General features: G+C 45.0%; 1 protein-coding gene and 1 long non-coding RNA gene across 9 annotated transcripts in view; one reads left to right on the top strand and one right to left on the bottom strand.

The window, feature by feature from the left end:
* The window catches only part of NKTR (natural killer cell triggering receptor), a 46,809-nt gene extending 34,689 nt beyond the window's left edge, over positions 1–12,120 (top strand). For 6 of the 8 annotated variants that reach the window (XM_014556396.2, XM_014556399.2, XM_014556400.2 and 3 more), the window contains 7 exons: positions 73–160; positions 643–788; positions 2,026–4,917; positions 7,191–7,286; positions 8,023–8,079; positions 8,692–8,796; positions 10,354–12,120. In XM_014556396.2, the coding sequence (XP_014411882.2) occupies positions 73–160; positions 643–788; positions 2,026–4,917; positions 7,191–7,286; positions 8,023–8,079; positions 8,692–8,796; positions 10,354–10,441 (3,472 nt within the window). In that variant the 3' untranslated portion in view covers positions 10,442–12,120. Of the gene's footprint in view, positions 1–72; positions 161–642; positions 789–2,025; positions 4,918–7,190; positions 7,287–8,022; positions 8,080–8,691; positions 8,797–10,353 lie in introns of those variants that run through there. The other 2 variants (XM_032459090.1, XR_004312320.1) reach the window with 2 other exon arrangements.
* On the bottom strand, positions 11,756–18,373 carry LOC116657251. Its single transcript, XR_004312326.1, has 2 exons — positions 17,977–18,373; positions 11,756–13,670 (listed from the first exon to the last, which is right to left on the bottom strand). It is a non-coding gene; the product is annotated as an uncharacterized LOC116657251 (long non-coding RNA).
* Positions 18,374–18,460: the final 87 nt, after the last annotated feature.

Raw genomic sequence — 18,460 nt, 5'->3', positions numbered from 1 at the left:
AAATTCAGCATTTAAACACTTGAGAAAACTACCTAGCATTTGCCTTTTTTAATTTTCTTTCTTCTTTTCCAGGAAGATTCCTGATGTGACACCCATTGTAAGTGATCAGAAACCATCTGTATCAAAGTCTGGACGGAAGATTAAAGGAAGGGGTACAATTGTATGTGTGTTAAGACTTTTCTTTCTTCAAATTACTTATCTAAGCAGTAAAATGTTTTTACTTAAAGGCAAAAATCCTAGCTTAGGTATAGTCCATATTCTGTTCAAGGAGCTAGTTGTATTCTCTGTAGTCATGAGAAGGCACTGCTGTTAGATCAGTGTTTACTGCTGTGTTTGAATGGGTTGAAGTATGAAATGAATGTGTGAAACAGCATTTTGAGAAACCTTAGTATGTTGAATAATCTAGGCTAATAAATATAACCATTAGAACTTCAGAGAGGAAATTTTGTGTGTGGTTACTGGTGAATCTCTGCTTTTCTCATTCCTTTTAGTTTGACATAACTTCATAGCATCCATAGGTGCTTCAGTCATTATTGCCTTTGAATGGTGTCTGAGGTTGGGTCTTATACCTACCTCTGTCCTGTAGCAGACTGTCATTGAGAGATATGTTAAAAATAGTTACTCCTAACTTTGTTTTTAAAGCGCTATCACACACCTCCAAGATCAAGATCCTGTTCTGAATCAGATGATGATGACAGCAGTGAAACTCCTCCTCACTGGAAAGAAGAAATGCAGAGACTGAGAGCATACAGACCACCTAGTGGAGAAAAATGGAGTAAAGGAGATAAGTAAGCATAAGCACAGTCCTGCATCTGCTGTGTTTTAAGTATTAAGGGGGTAGAGATGTACTTCTGGACTTCTCACTACAGATGTACGTTTCAAATTAGACTGCAACCGGAGAGAGCATCCAAGAATGCTTGGTGACATGGGAGGAGGGCTGATTGCCTTTGGGTGCTTTCAGATCAGAATTCTGTTTCCCCTCACAAGACTATAACCCTACTGAGTTTCTTAAAGATTTCTTGTTCAGTTTTAGAAATAATCAGGACTTAATACAAATTATATAGCAGATTCTTTCCTAGCCAGTTCTCTTAGTCACTGATGAGTAGGTGGATAGAGAGGAAAATCTGTACCCAGTGTGTATGTTAACTTCTGACCCCAGGGACTGTTGCTTCTTCAGAAATGTACCATCTCTTGTCCTCAGTGACACCCCACAGTGGAAATCTATTTTTAGAAATGGGGCTGGCCCCAGAATAGCTAGTGAAAAATAAACCAGCGGTTCCCTGTATTCATGGTGGAATTATCTTTTTCTCTGTGGGCATCCAGCAGAATGGTTCAAAATTAGAAGAGGGAGGAAGAAGTGTGTGTCTGCTGTGTGGAAGTGGTTTAGACACTGAGAACTCTGTTTTGAGCCTGATGTTACCACTGAGATTGTAAAGCCTGCATCTGTTTTCATGTACTTTTCTCCCAATTTCTGTAGTAAGTAGTTTCACTAAAACCTTAGGGGAAAGTCTTTAATTACCTCTGTGAGGCTGAGACGAAACAATGACAGCTTAAGAAAAAAGAGGCTTCTCTTAAAGTTCAGGCAGCTATCCTGTATCTGCAGAGAATCAACAGAATTGTTTGGGAAATTGATTTGACTCTCCCTCAGAAATTACTCCTGGAGGCAGAGTGTTATGAACAGATGATAACCAGCAGTGCTCTTGTGATTAGCTGATTTGGTTTTCGATATTATTTTCCTATCAAATTTGAAATTCTTGACTTGGCTTTGGAAAAAAAAATCCTTTTGTAAGTGAACCTGTTAGTAGTTGTTAGTGTCTCTTTGAAATTAAAAGGTCGATACCACATCTATCTATCACTCTTTGGCTTATCGTTCCTCCATGCACTTGAAGTGTTGATGGAATCAGTACTTTGTTGTTAAATAGGCTTCTGTCAGTGAATTTGTATTTGACAACAAATGTGTTTTAATTTTAAAGCATAGAAAACATGCTTGTAAATAACTGCATGCATATTATATACTTTCCATAGGTTAAGTGATCCCTGTTCAAGCCGATGGGATGAAAGAAGCTTGTCCCAGAGATCCCGATCATGGTCCTATAATGGATATTATTCAGATCTTAGTACAGCAAGACACTCTGATGGTCACCATAAAAAACGCAGAAAAGAGAAAAAGGTTAAGCACAAAAAGAAAGCCAAAAAGCAGAAACATTGCAGAAGGCACAAACAGACTAAGAAAAGAAGGCTTACTGTACCATCTGATATAGAATCCTCAAAGTCTTCCACCCGACGAGTGAAATCCTCGTGTGGTAGAGAAAGGAGATCTCGTTCTTCCTCATTGTCATCTCATCACTCATCCAAGAGGGACTGGTCTAAATCTGATAAGGATGACCAGAGCTCTTCAACCCATTCCAGCAGAGACTCATACAGATCAAAATCTCACTCACAGTCCTATTCTAGAGGAAGCTCAAGATCAAGGACTCCATCAAAATCCTCATCACATTCTCGAAGTAGATCAAAGTCCAGATCTAGTTCCAAGTCAGGGCGCCAAAGAACAGCATCAAAATCACCAAGAAGAACAGCCTCTCAGTTAAGTGAAAATAAACCTGTTAAATCAGAACCTTTAAGAGCAACAGTGACGCAAAATGAAAGTGTTGTAGTACAACCGGTGGTTGCCGAAAATATTCCTGTAATACCACTGAGTGACAGTCCCCCTCCTTCAAGGTGGAAGCCTGGACAGAAGCCCTGGAAGCCTTCTTATGAGCGAATCCAGGAAATGAAAGCTAAAACAACCCACTTGCTGCCCATCCAGAGCACTTACAGTTTAGCAAATATTAAAGAGACTGGGAGTTCATCATCCTACCATAAAAGAGAAAAAAATTCAGAGAGTGATCGGAGCGCTTATTCAAAGTACAGTGATAGAAGTTCAGAAAGTTCACCAAGGTCAAGAAGCAGATCTTCCAGGAGTAGATCTTATTCCAGATCATACACAAGGTCGCGAAGCCTAGCTAGTTCACATTCAAGGTCTAGGTCTCCCTCATCTAGATCTCATTCACGAAATAAATACAGTGATCGCTCACGGTGTAGTAGATCATCTTCATATTCTTCTGTTAGCAGTGATAATGGAAGACGGGCCAAGAGAAAATTTAGACCGAATGGGAAAAAAAATAACACTTCAAATAAAAGGCACAGCAGCAGCTCTGAGAAGACACTTCGTAATAAATATGTCAAAGTCAGAGACAGGTCTTCGTACCAGAGAAAGTATAGTGAAAGCAGGTCATCTTTAGATTATTCTTCAGACAGTGAAGAGTCAAGTGTTCAGGTTACACAGTCAGCCCAGGAAAAAGAGAAACAAGTCCAAATGGAAATGAATAATAAACAAGAGAAAAACAGAGATGAAGAAAAATCTAAGCCTGAACGGGAATGTCCTAGTTCAAAAAAAAGAACTCTAAAAGAAAATCTTGCTGATCACTTTAGAAATGGCAGTAAGACCAAAAGGAAGAATTATGCTGGGAGTAAATGGGACTCGGAGTCAAATTCTGAACGAGATATAACTAAAAACAGTAAAAATAATGCCCGGCCATCTTCTGATAAGGAGGAGGGTGAGGCCACTTCAGATTCTGAGTCTGAGTTGGGTGAAATTCACATCAAAGCCAAACCCACAACGAAGTCTTCAGCAAATACTTCACTGCCCGATAGTAATGGTGCTTGGAAATCAAGCAGACAGCGGTCGTCAACCTCTGATTCCGAGGGGTTCTGTTCCAATTCAGAGAGCACTAGAGGAAAGCCACACAAGCACAAACACGGCTCAAAGGAGACTCTTAAAAGGGAACACACCAAGAAAGCGAAGGAGAAATTGAAAGGGAAAAAAGACAAAAAGCACAAGGCTCCAAAACGAAAACAAGCTTTTCACTGGCAGCCTCCACTAGAATTTGGTGAAGAGGAGGAGGAGGAGATTAATGAAAAGCAAGTTACTCAGGAGGCAAAAGAGAAAAAACAGGTTTCTGAAAACAGTGAAGCCATAAAAGAAAATATTCTCCAAACCGAGAAGTCCTGTGAAGACGGCAGCCTTTCAGGTAAACATAATACGGTAACAGTTCCACCAGACATTGATCAGCCTACTAAGGAGGGTAGTAAACTCAGCAACTCTCCCACAGCTTTAAACGCTGAGGAAAATGTCGTCCATTCTCCCCTGAACATTGAGTGTGTTGAAGAAAGCGTCCCAAGCGGAGTAGAGGATGTACTTCAGACAGACGACAACATGGAGATCTGCACTCCTGATAGAAGTTCCCCAGCAAAGGTCGAAGAGACTTCCCCTCCAGGAAATTCAAGGCTTGACACCCCGGATAGAAGCATTGTTCTAAAGCAGGACATGCCAACAGAGCATCCTGAAGCAGAGGTGGGGAAACAGGAAAGCAGCACGTCGGAAAGCAAAACTGTGGGCAAAGTGGGAAAACAGGACGGCAGCTCTGCCAGCTCTGCTTTCTTGGCAGAAAGCACTGTGAAGAGGGAGGTGGCTGAGAAAAGCCAGACCAGCCTCATGGATAATAAATGGAAGCCCCTGCAAGGTGTGGGGAACCTGGCAGCACCAACTGCTACCACATCCAGTGCTGCAGAAGTTAAGGCATTGACTGCTGTGCCTGAAATGAAACCACAAGGCTTGAGAATAGAAATTAAAAGCAAAAATAAAGTTCGTCCTGGGTCTCTCTTTGATGAAGTAAGAAAGACGGCACGCTTAAACCGGAGGCCAAGAAATCAGGAGAGTTCGAGTGATGAGCAGACACCTAGTCGGGATGGTGATAGCCAGTCCCGGAGTCCAAGTCGATCTCGAAGTAAATCTGAAACCAAATCAAGACACAGAACAAGGTCTGTCTCCTACAGTCACTCAAGAAGTCGATCTCGAAGTTCCACATCATCCTATCGGTGAGTAATATTCTCTTTCCCTTATTTCTCCCAAGGAGAGTCTGTAACTGCTTAGCTTGGAAGAACATCGGAGGTAGGGACAAGATCACTGTTTCCAAACATCTGGAAGGGAATGAGGAGAAGGCTTGTGCTGTGTGACTCACAGAGTGGATTGAAGACATGGGGAATGAAGATTTCAGGGGAAGAAATTTGGGCTCAGTGTAAAGAAACTGTTGCTGTCAATTAAAGCTCCCTGGCAAGAGCAGTGAGTTGCCACACTGAGTGCAAGTTCTCTGTCTTTAAAGGTGTGAGGTCGCTCTCTTGCCTGTCAGTGATGCCTTAGAAGGGAATGTTAATTTACAGAATATATAGGATTTAGAGATCAGTAATCCAACCCTCCAGTTTATACAAGTGGAAGGTGAAGGCCAGAGAGACATAGTTACCTGCCCAAGACATGCATCTTTATTCAAGGGGCAGGAAGTGGTAAAAATAATCTTTCACTTTATTTATTTTTTACTTTTGGTTCAAGTTACACCTGACTATTGTCATTAGCATAGTGCTGAGCATCTTTTTTTTTTAACTAAAAAATTTGGTGATGGTGATACAAAGTTAATCAGTATCTTCTTTTCCTTGTAAATGTTTCATGGTTTCGCCTCACCATCTCTTACTTAAACTATTATGTTGTGCTTGATTTTCATTACTTGACCTTAAAATACGGTAAGAATCGTTAATTGTTCTTTTCCCTTCCTGGTTATTTATCTTTTTCTTCCCTTTCTCACCCAGGTTTCTTCCAACTTTTATCTGCAATAACAGCCTCCCACTTACTCTTCAGTTGCATTCAGTCTATATTCTGTGCCCGCCCTCCCCCCATCTCACTCAGCTGAGGTTCTCAGGTCCTTCACATGGCCAGTGCCAGGGCATGTTTTCCATCCTTTCAGTCCTCCCTGAAGCCCTCTTGTAGCTCTCCTCATCCCTCCCAGACCATTCCATGCTTGAGTTGTGGCTCCTCTTCCTCCTTCTGCTCTGACTCCCAACAGAGCCCAGAGAGCTGGTGAATCCTGGCCTTTTCTCTACAGGTTTGTATTCTGGAGCCTGTTGAGCTACTCCAGCCTCCTGTATGCTCCAGTGTCTCCTTACCATTTATATTCAGGCAGCTCTGAGCTATTGGAGATGCCGGCCACTCTCATTTACCTTCCTCCCCTGCCTTTGGAGTGGATGATATTTCATTTTATAAATGAAGACAGTGAGGCATAGGAAGGCTAAGGAATTGGCTGTACTCTTAACACACAGTAGACTAAGATAGCTAAACTTTGCCTCCCTGTTTTGGTTACCCACCTGGCTACTACCCTGCGATCTCGTTGAAGTCGGGGACTGCTTGCTACTCATCTTTCAGTCACTTCAGAGTCTGCTCTATAATTGTTTGTTGAGTAAATGACTAGAATCTTATTAGAACAGAGTGTGTTCTTGTAAATAAACTGCAGCTGTCTTCCAAAACATAAATACATACTGAATAAAACCTGTGAAGGCATTACATAAGTAGCATATACATGGGGGTATTACTCTGTCCCTGAATGACAGGTGTAAACTAGGGGAAGGAGTGCGGGGCCAAGTGAATGCAGGGGGGCGGAATTGCATTAAGTGTCTTGTTTGTTTTATTAAATATTAAATAGGTACAATTTTTTTAATGATTAAGGTATAAAAAATAATTTTAAGTGTTATCTAGTTTAACAAAATAGAGCTTTGACATACTCGATGTGGCCCTACTTTCTCTCTTCTCTCCTAGAGTTAAACATTACTCTAAATTCCCATTATAATTTTGCTGTTTTTCTTTAGTTTTACTATAAATGTTTCTATCCATATACAATGTTGTTTTTGCATGTTTTCAAACAAAATCCTTTTTTATGTATATAGATATTCTATGTTTGCCTTTTTCATGCAACATTGTCCCCAAAAGTTACTTCTGTTGATGCATATAGTTTATTCATTTTCCTACTTTAGAATATGTCAGTATTTTTTTTAAACCTATTCTGCCATTAATGGAAATTTGGGTTATTTCTTCTTCTGGTATTAACAGATAGGACTCCTATGAACAGCCTTTTCTGTTTTTTTCTTTATTTCATTCTGTTCAATTTAAACCCTCATTAGCTGTCTCTGTCATATCTGCTGTGAGGAGTTCATGAGAGACCTTTCTGAAGACCTTTCTTGTTGGGTTTTCCTCTTCCTGCCCTACCAGTAATTAATTTTAACAGCATAATAAGTTAATATAATTATATTTTTTCAACTCTTAATTGTAGATCAAGAAGCTACTCTAGAAGTCGGAGCAGAGGATGGTACAGCAGAGGCCGCACAAGAAGCCGGAGCAGTTCCTACCGCAGTTACAAAAGTCATAGGTGAGTTTGGGAATCCGCCCTACTATATGGTCTCCATCTGTCTGCTTTTCAAGTCCTGCCTTGCACGGGCAGAATGGGGTAGTTGTTGAAAAAAATCCTGTCATTGCTGTGTACCAGACAGGCCTACTTTCTCACCTAATTCTTTCTTTCAAAGAGCTATCGGATTTTTACTGGCTATTCTCAGGATGGGATCTTACCAGAATGAGGAAAGAGAAGCAGTAGAAATATTTAAAAGAGGCTCTGACTACTACCTGAACTCTCAGTACATCTTCTTTAACCTGAGTTCCCATCTACAGTCATCTCCTGACTTGGGTTAGATATTGGGAGAGGCGGATTGTTAAGAGGACTCAGGAGGAAGTGTGAGTGCTGGGTGACCCCGGGTTTCTGTTCTCCTGGCTTCTGCCAGCCCTCTCTTGCCTCTCAGGTATTTCCCACTGCTGAAGCTTCATGTACTGACAGGCGTCCTACCTGCGCTGCCCCCTCCCCACCCACCTCCTCCCCAGTGATTTTCTTTACGTGCACCGCAGGAAACATTGTGTAAAACCTAGAATCTTTCTTATGAAATCCAACATGCTTTTTTTAAAACTTCCAATATACTTCTGACATGAAAATGAAATAAATGTAGCTGCTAGATTTCATTGTGTTTTCTCCTTCATGGGCAAATAGAAATGTCTAGACTTTTGATATAGCCTGTCCTGATCCACAAGATGATGGTCCCTCATGTGATTAATATTAGGACGTCCAGCAGGAGCAGATCCAGGAGCAGCTCGTACGATCCCCACAGTCGGTCCAGGTATGGACAGGGATTGGGTAACCACCTGTGGAGGCAGAATTAAAAGGCCTTGTTTTATAAACTCTTAATTCCCTTTTTAAAAACGTATTTTATTGAAAAACATGTATTTGTCTTTTTAAACAATTTTTTTATGTTGGCCCATTGTATTCTAGTGTCAGAAGTGACAGTTGATGTCAAATTGTAAATGCAGTTGTTATTGTTTGGGGGGGGTAATTAGGTTTATTTATTTATTTATTTATAATGGAGGTGCTGGGGATTGAACCCGGAACCGTGTACATGCTAAGCACATGCTCTACAACTGGGCTATACCCTCTCCCGGCAGTTGTTTATTTAGTATAATTGCCTAGTAAGATCCACCAGATTCAGTCAGACTAACTCAGTGTTAATTCTGTGATATTTTTCAATGCAGAAAAGAAATTAACTATTTTCTGTTTAATATGGTAAGTCTGATTTGGGGCAATTGTTAAATGTTTGCAGTACTTGTTTTGAAAATATGTCTTCACACTGTCATATAATGCCCATGTTCTAAGAGGAAACTTAAGATCCTAAAAAGAAATGGGAATATATGGGTATCTGAATGCGAAATTATAGTGTTTGTTGTTGCTGTTAAAGCAGGTCCTACACTTACGATAGCTACTCCAGCAGGAGTCGGAGCCGAAGTAGAAGCCAGAGGAGCGACAGTTATCACCGAGGCAGGAGTTACAATAGGCGGTCCAGGTGGGTCTCTGTCCTTTCAGCACTGTAAGCTACTGTGGGCACTTAGTGTGCGGGGTGACAGACAGCTGGCAGAAGAGAAGGTATCATCTTCTGAGGACAGAAATACTTCTTTCTCTTCTTGAATTTCATTAACGCAATGGCAGCTACTAAAAGTGGCCCTTGTACTGAGTGGTAGATGTTAATGTTTGAATCTAAAATGGATTTTTAATATTCACATATCCTTGGACAAACGTTTCTTTTGAAAGGAATAAAGGAAAGGCCATTCAGACTATGGCTCACTGCTTTAAATAGGGCTAGTTGTTAGAAATACCAAAGCAAATGTGTCTGTTTTGAATTTAAAAACGATAATTTAAATGTATATATAATGTATAGCAAAATGTTAAAATCATTTGCTTCAGTAGTAAGACTGAGGTTTATACGGTTAAAAATGTTTTTTATGTTATATATATTTATAGATGTGTCATTAGCATTTTGGCTAGTACTGCAGAAGTCTTTGTTGTTTACTTTTTGTAATGTCCCTTTCCTGGTGGCCTCTAGTCTTACCCTCCCCCCATGCCTTGCAACTACCTTTAATTGTGCTTATAGAATATCAGTGTGGTCCCTTGTTTGAAACTCTTCAAGGACACCCCACTGCCCTTAGGGGCAGGTCCATGCTCCCCAGCATTGCTTGAAGGCCTCTCCACCTAACAGCTCCAGCTTGGGCTTTTCTGTCTTCCCTGCACTAAAGTTTTGGAACCTCACATGCCTACTTCACCATCTCCCCTCCTGCCTTTTGAAATGGCCAATTCCAACTACCCTGTAGGTCTCCACTGCAACCCACTCGTTGCCCCTGGGAAGCCCTCCCTAACTGCTTAACCCTGAGATATATCACCTTCACCCCCTACCTCACCTCACCCCCATGTGCTTCATTTTTCTTGTTCCCTATTCTGTACTATCCTTGGGCCCCAGGGAACTCTACTTGGTCGTGTGTGTGTGTGTGTGTGTCTGTGTGTCTGTGTGTGTGTGTGTGTCTGTGTATCTTAACATCTAGCACAGTGACTGGATCTCTGTGAATATTTTTCAAAATAACTGAGTGGTGACCATAACTAGATCTTCTTGACTCACTATCCCAGTGCTCCTGTCCATGCCCCGCCCCACCCTCACCCCTTGTTGGGCCCCCATTTTGATTTCCCTATCTTTAATGAAACTCTCTTCATGCACCTTTTTCCCCTTACTTCCTCAGTTTAACTAAGTATTGATGTTCACTTGGGTAACGTAGAAAGTAATTCTCATTTGCCTGAGTGGATTTTAAGTAATTCCCCAAGAAGTGATGTTTCTCTATTTTATCTTAACTTTGATCTTAACTTTATCTTAACTTTTTTTTTATCTTAACCACCCTCAGTCACTGTCAACATCTTTGAAAAGTCCACTGTGCTCAGTACCCCTCATCCATCCACTGTGCTGTGCCTCATTAGTACTGCTTTCAGGCCACTCATATCAAAAAAAGAAGCTACAGGAGGGTTTCCAAGGGTTGACAGTTACAAGGTGTTTGTATATATGTTTTGTTTTGTTTTACAGGAGTTGTAGATCTTATGGCTCCGACAGTGAAAGTGACCGAAGTTACTCCCATCACCGGAGCCCCAGTGAAAGCAGCAGATATAGTTGAATGTGTCCCCCTTTTTTTTTTTGATACAGATTCTATCTTATTTGTAAATATCTGGTAACTTATAAGTTTAAGAAACTTAATGGCAGTCTCTTGTTCTGTTTGAATATTAGAGGAATTTGAAAAATAGACACTTCTTAATTGTTACTTGTTCATTTACATGTGCGCAGAATTTAAAATACAGATATGTCTCCCAAAAATACTTGTATGCCGCATTTTACAGTAGCCAACTATGGAAGTGAATTTCATTTTCTTGAATCAAGAAATCATGAAATTTAAGTATAATTTGCAATATTATTTTATATAGACTGTTTCTTTCCATCTCATGTATTTCTCAGAATACAGATTATTTTTGCCCGTTTTTCAGGTTTTAGCATATGTGCTGCCAGGCATAGAGCTATGGATGAGAACTGTAAAAGGTGGCCAAATATTTATATACCAGTTACACAGATCTCATACATGTGTGCTCTTCAGATAAACCACCCAGAATTGATACTGATGGTAGCCAGGAGGATAAGGCAGTGGTCTGAGGTTCTTAATTCATTCCTTACTTCTCTGTTGTCTCAGATTATCAGGAAAGTGGTCACCATACAGCCCACTCTCTGTGTTATTTCAGGCTGGCTGGTGAGGTTAAGAAGAGTAAATTAGCTTTAACTATAGATATCTGCACTGTCTCTAAGGCCCTAATGTTTTATGTGCTTTTTAATAAATACTATTGGAAGTTCAGTTTGTAAGAAGACAATTCTATTCCAGTTTATGCTTTGGTGCTTGGTACCTTTTGGTGCCTCTTTAAGCATTATTCTTCTATACTGTACATTAGAATTCCGTAAGAGAGAGAAATGATTTTTTTTTTAATTCACTGGCACCCAACATGGTTCCTTCTCAGCTATATTCACTTTAAATATTTGGAGGGCTTCTCTCAAGCACAGGTGTGGGCCGAGGTCCCTGGAGCAGGCAGGATTGGCACAGGGTTGTGTGGCAACTCAGGTCTGCTGCACAGAACTGATGCGTGTGCCCCTGGAAGAGCAAACTTCAAAAGTAACACCAGGATCTACCTGCCACCATCCTGGACACACTTCGCAGGGCTTTACTTCTAAGTCTTTCAACTGAGAGGTAGACGCAAGAGCAGTTGTTCCCAGCACCAGCATGTTTCCTGGTTTCTGCTGTAACCCGCACTGACTCGGCGAAGCCTCGTGTGACATGGTACAGCCAGGAAGACAGACAGGGGAAGCAAGGTGTGCGTACTGCGTAGGTTACACGTGTTCACAGTCTTTCGTGGTTCCTGCAAAAATGATTTGACCTGTAAAAACTGGTGAGTTTTTTTTTTTTTTTTTTAATTTTTAGTTTGAATTTTTTTCTCCAAGTGTACTTAATCACCTCAGTGCCAGTTTAATCCAGGTATGCAGAAGAAGTTCATATTGGATGTTTGATGCAGAACTCTGCCATCCTACCCCAGGGCTTGCCTAGGGTTCTTGGGAAGTGGGAAAGAGCCCTCAGTTGGAGGGATCTGACCACCCTGATGGATGGAGGGGTGACCTTGGATGTATTAAAACCATTGCCCATAAAAGGTTCATAAACAGGGTTAAGGGGTCCAGTTGTTTGCCAAGTTGATAGATGAAAATGCATTAGAAAATAGGACCTAAGTCAAACAGACGTGCTTGATAGTGAATACAAAACAACATGTGGTTTATATGAAGGGTTTTCTAAAGTTGCCTCTGGAGGAGAGTATCTTTAACAATACTTAGTGAAAGAAACTGCATTTACAACCCAAACAAAAACTGCCAAATCTAATTACGTTAAGAAAAGTTACCTTTTGGCAGTGTATTAGTTTTATATTGCTTTGTAACAAATTACCCCAAATGTAGCAGCTTAAAGCAACACCCATTTCTTAGCTCACGGTTCTGTAGCTCATGAGTCCAGCACGATGTGGCTGGATTCTCTGCTCAGGGTCTCACAAGGCTGAAATCCAGGGTCAGCAGGGCAGCATTCCTTCACAGAGGCTCTGGGGAAGAATCTCCTTCCGAGTTCATTCAGGTTGTTGGCAGTATTCAGTTCCTTGCTGGCTGCAGCCGGGGGCCTCTCTCGGCTCCTTAAGGCTGCTCACGTTCCTCCTTGTGTGTTCCCTCCATCTTTAAACCAGCAAGGGCCTGTCGAGGCCTTCTTCTTGTGCTTCAGATCTCTCTGCCTTCCTTCTCTGGTTTCAGGTTCATGTTGTGATTAGATCAGGCCCACTGAGAACAGTCTCCCTGTATTAAGGTCAACAGTGCCATAGAACATCTCATAATCACAGAAGTGAGATCATATTCCCAGGTTCCTGGGATGGGGGCATGAAATAGGAGGAGGGGCATTTTAGAATTCTGCCTCCCACAGGCAATAGCTTTGCCGTTGCACTGTGGGTAGACTTTTATCCTAAAAAGGTGGGCCCTAGAAGCCTCGTTTGTTCTTTTCATGGGAAAGAACAGCCCTCAGCTGCAGCATTTAACTTGTGTGTTTACTGAATGGACTACAGAAATAGCTTTTCTTTCTAAAGGGGATTATTCTGTATTTTAAGTTATTTTTTAATAAAGTTGAATTACATCGTGTTTTGTGCTTCTTAATAGAAAATGCATCATTGGACTGTTTTTGTAACGTCCTGTTTACTGCAAATGAAATGATATAGCTGATATTGTTCAAAAACTGTAGAAAATACTTTTGTACATATTGGTAGTGTCTAATTTGTATACATTTCATTTAAATTTCCCTAAAATTTGAAAGGGGGACCTTGTAGAAATTAAAATATATGCTTAGTCTAAGTTGGAGTCTCTGCATGTTTCATCCTTCTTTATTCATCCAGATTTCCAGTCGTCTTTCTGAAATGGAAAAGGAAACAGAGTCTGCTGCCCCAGCCAGGGAAGAGACTTCACCTCCTCTCTCTGCGGCTCATTTTCTTCTGGCCGGTGTTAGCGTTGGGGCATAAGGCAGAGCTAGAGGTAACTTCAGGCAGAGGTGTTTGCCTCTGCAGAGAAGTATCAATGGTGCTTGGTCTTCCCCTGCAAACTCCAGGCTTCCTCCAGGCTCTGTTAACAGTCATCCAACTGAGGTGACCTGCATACAGATGTCTTTGTGGAGGCGGGAAGAGGGCCCCCCTATCTGTGAGCTCCTGCCTAGGGACAGCACGCTTACCTGCTAAGCCACCTGCAGCCGCCACGTTCCCTAACAGTGGTTCACCAGGCAGGCACGTAGCACTCCCTTCCTGGAGAAACATTCACAGTGATATTTTTAGCATCCACATGAGAATTTGCAGGGCAAGTACAATTAACTTTTTTCTCCTCAGAGCTCAAAGGAATCTGTATTTTCTTAGTGAATACAACATAACCTCTCACAGTAACATTTGCAGAGGTTCAGTTTTTAAAGTTAACAGTAAACCCCCAAGTCAGGCAATTCCTGAAAATAGTCAAATCTGGATGTGTTGCCATAAAATTTAAACAAAATTGCCGAGTCTGTTTGCTGTGGGGAAATCCCCAAGTGTGGTTCCTTTAGGGTCTTATATTTTAGAAAACTCCAGGATCTTTATTCACATTCTGATAGTGATCATCTTGATCAACAGGGCAGTATTGGGAGGAAATCTGTTAAAGGCTTTGGTTTTGACTTTTCTGAATTAGCTGGCAAGAGAATTCAAGGGAAATACCCTCTTACGAGCAATCATGAACGCTGTCGGGGCATTACTGTTTGGAAGAGAGAGGAGGCAGAGTGAGTGACACAGACTGGTGAGGGACCTGGAATGTGTAATGTGGCTTACCCATTGGAAGAACCTGGGCTCAGATGGCTGGTCTTAGGGAATCGACTGCCGCAGCCCAGAGTAAGAGGTGAGAGCCTGAATCCCATGAGGGACTTATAATAGAACAGGCTGGGCAGAGTGCCAAGAGGACATTTGCTTGGCAGGGAGAAGTTCTTTGATGCTGTAAAGGTGGCAGCATCTCCCTGAGAGGTCAGGGAAAGGAGCTGTTACCCTAAAAGAAGACAGCATCTGCCTGCAGTAGACCCTGGGCAGCTCCAGTCAGTGCCTGATGAGCAGGAGGCAAGGATAGCCTACCTTGGCAACACACAAAGGACTAGGAGGCTCTAATGGACTATTTAAAGATTTCAGTACAAGGTAGAGGCAATGTTCCCTCGCCCCTGCCTCCTCTTCTTGTGAATCAGAAGGCCTTGGGTGGGGCTGTGCCAAGCTTGGGGCCAAGAACTTTTGCCTCTTGGAGTCCCCAGACCCACCATTCACCATCTATAGCCATCGAAGTCCAGCTCCAGACTGAGCCAAGTTTCACTGTCCTCAGGACCCAGGCTACTAGCCTGAGGAAGTTTGCATCTTAAGCATCCTAGAGGCCTGAGGACATCGGGGTAAAAAGAGTGACCTGAAGTCTCAGGACAGACACCTGCATGCTGCATCTGGAGGCCTGACTCCCATCTGTAATATGAGACTAACGGTCCTTAGATTGCCCGTCTCTCAGCTCATCAGCCCGGAAAGAAGGTGCAAGTGGACGTGAGAACCAGGTGGTGGTGCTCATCCCTTCCTGGACCGGCCTGGAGATGAGTCAGCCTCCCAGAGGCAAACCCACAGGGGACAGCATTCTGGCTGGCACTTCCCAGTCTCAGGTCACCCAGGCCCTCCTGCCACTAAAACCTCTACTACCAGGCCAGATTCCCAGAGAGAGACTGAGAAGGATCCCACTGGCCTCAATGCCTCTGGCCCAACTTGCTTTTATTTTGAAGAAATAAAGGACCTCTCAGAGCAACTATTCTATCGCACAGTCCTAAAGGGTTTGGAGTCTGAGCCAGACTGCCTGGGTTCAAGTTCTGCTCTGACACTTCTAGTCAGGTAAGTAGATGATTGCTTGACCTTTATAATTCAGCTCCTCATCTGGAAAAGTGGGATATTAAGGACTCCTCATTTTAGGAGTGGTGAGGATTAAATGGTTAGAACCAAGCGTACATCAGAGTGGTTCAGGGACACCAGCCCCTGAGCTTACCTCCAGGAGGAGAGGAGCTGTCCCCCAGGTTTCATAGAGGGACAGGCTCAATCTCTAATGAGAGGCCCAGGCCCCTTGAACTGATAGGGTGGGAGAGAATCCTGGAAGCTTCTAGTGAGGCCTGGAATGCCAAGGCCATGACGTTTATGCTGTGGGAGAGAACCGGGCAACCTGCTGGTTTGAATTAGGCCCCCACCGCCTGCAGCTGTAGCTTATTAGTGCCGAGCTCAGTGGAGGGGGAACAGGAACACCACCCCCTCCAGCCCCCACACCCAGGGATCTGTACTCCCCACCCCGCAGGGCCCTGGGTCAGCACCTAGTGGGTCGGTTAAACTTCCTTGCCACCCCACCAACCCCATGCTGCGATGTCCCCTTCTGTTTCTGACACTGCCCACTCTGCTCTCCTTCCCCCATGGCAGCCACGCGGCTCCATGCTCCTCCAGGGAGGCTGAGCCCTGCACTGCACATGTGCACACATGTGCTGCCCCACTGCCGTTTGAATCTATTCCTCCTCTCTGACAGGGGAGAGAAGTCTGGGGCTAGATGCTTAGGGAAGTTGTGAGAAAACTCATCAGCTGTCCTCTAGAGGCAGGGGCATGACTTTGCTGACCTTGCCAGCACCTGTCCCCAAGTGTGTGAGGATCATCCAGCCCTGCCCCTGTCTCTGTAAACGCCTGGCTGGCCCTTGGGCATGTGATTCTGACCTAGGGTCCCACTCTCCAATAACCAGTCACACCGTACCTCCTCCAGAAAGCCTGCCTTGACCAAACCTAAGGGGCAGCTCCCATGGCCTGGCCTTCTCCAAGGCCAACAGAATAATTCTGCCTGTCTCCTTCTGGCCACGCCCACCCAACCAGAATCTGGATTCTGCTACATCAAATTGCCTCTAGTTGCCAGCCCACGCAGGTGCTAGTCTCCCTGCCTCGAGTACCCGTCCTTACCCGCTTTTGCTCTAGTTTAGTGACTCAGCTTTGAGGCCTCAGCTCTGAGCAGCCCCATTTGAGCCCACCAAATTGAGCTCTTCAAATAGTGCCTTCCTACCAGGTCTCCTGTGACCCACATGCCAATAGCCCCTCCCAGAGCTGGTTCTCCCCAGGGGCTCCCTGAGTAATAGGCCAGAGAAGCAAGAGGGAACAGCTGGGGTCTTCAGGAATCCTGAGCCCCCATTCCCCACCTTCTCATCCAACCTCCAGCCCCTCCTTGGGCTTCTGACTGCCTCAGCCAACGCCAATCCTGAAGGGGCCAGCAGCCCTACCTTAGTCACATTGGCCACACCCCCTGCCAAACCTCAGCTGGGAAGTGTGTCCCATGCAGCCTTCTCTGCCAGGCTCTTCCCAGCCTTCAGGGGAGACTGCTTCAGCCTCCCCTTTCCTTGGCTCCTGACGCCAGTGCCTGGCTATGTGATCTGCCTTGCTGTGGGCTTCACTATCCTTATCCAATCAGTGGGTACACAAGCCCTCCGTTACCACCTCCCAGGCCCATGTTGAGATGAAGAAGTGCACTGGGGTGGAGGAAGAAGTGAAAAGCAGCCCTGAGGTGATGGGCTGGTCAGGCATGCAGGCTGCTCTGGCCTGGCCTCAACCTGAGGCCTCCTGGGAGCTGAGTCAGCTGTCTCTGCCCCCACCATGGCCTCAAAAGTGTGAGGTGTCTGCAGTGGCTGCTCTGGGAGCATGTCCCTACCTGTGCCCCTTTCTCTCTTCCCATCTTTTTTTCCACCAGGGTCTCTCCCTACTCTCCATCCGACTATGTGTATTCCTCCCCTTTCTCTTGGCACTCATCAGTCACTCCCATCTTTGCCTGTGAGATGTTATCTCTCTGGTCCTGGGATGGCCCTGTCCTAAGGACCTCCCCACCCTGGCCTGGGGTGGGGGGTGGGGATGGGCTTGCAATCTCCCAGGACAGACCATCAGACTACATGATGGCTCCTGCCTGGGATTTTGGCCTCTGCTCCATTTCCTCCCCTGGCACCCAGAACCCAGTCACACTGAACCAGCCCCAGAGTCCCTGCCCACTCATGAGTGTGGTAGCATACCCAGGGGTCACTGCTACAGCTGGGCATGAGTGGGTGTGTAAGCATGAGTGCACATGTGGGAGGAGGGGGTGGGGGATATTGTGTGGTTCTGCCAGGATGGGGGCAATGTGAGAGTGACCAAAGATGGGGCAGCCGTCAGCTTGGAGCTGGGGCACAGAAAGGCATCTCGATGACACAGGCCACATAAGAGGCCCACAGAGGCCCCCACTCCACAATGTCGGCCCAGCCACCACCTGGACCCTGCCAGGCCCAGGGCCCTGTGGTCCCACCCTGCAGCCTGCTCAGCCTGGCGGCCTTCGTTTACAGCCTCCTGCCAGCACAGCCAGCCCCCTGCCCCCACTGGTGTCCGTGCCAGAGCAGCATTCCGCAGGCCTGGCTGCATCTCCTCAGCAGAGACGGAGCAGGGAGGCCTCAGCAGCCACACGGCTGGGGGATACAGTGGGTTCTGGGCCTCTGGCCCTCACCCCTCCAGTCTTACTTCCTCCTGGCCCTGAGCCTGTTACCTTAAAGGATTTGATCAGTGCAGCTGTGGTCCAGGTTTTTGCCTCTCCTGCCCTGAGCAGCCTTGTGCGGCCAGAGGTGGCCATCAAGTAGGTATGGGTCGACCAGAACCAAGTCCTGGAGGCACAGAGCAAAATGAGCCCTGCGCTGCCCTAGGGGAGGGGTGGGAGGTCAGGTGAGTTGGAGATCCCAGACTCGCCCTCAGAGCAGCCCAGGCCAGAGGGTGGGGGTGGTGACGCGGCTAGGATACGGGGTTCAGTCCTTCAGCGTGAGGTCGCCCAGAGGAGCAGGTGTAAGCCTTTTCTGCAGCTGGTTGAGGGGCGGGAGCGCCCAGCTTCCCGATTTCAGGGCCGCCTCCTGCTCCGACACCGCCTCTGTGGCGCAGCTGGAGGGCACCAAGGTTAGACTCCTGGACGAACTTCCCGGCGGAAAGGGGGCTCAGCGCGGAAGAGTAAGGCCGGGGTCCATCCACTAGGGTGGGAGCGG

This window comes from Camelus ferus, chromosome 17 (genome assembly GCF_009834535.1).
Source record: "Camelus ferus isolate YT-003-E chromosome 17, BCGSAC_Cfer_1.0, whole genome shotgun sequence".
NCBI classification, from domain to species: Eukaryota; Metazoa; Chordata; class Mammalia; order Artiodactyla; family Camelidae; genus Camelus; species Camelus ferus.
The sequence above is the reverse complement of the archived record's forward strand: the minus strand, read 5'-3'. Positions and strand labels throughout refer to the sequence as shown.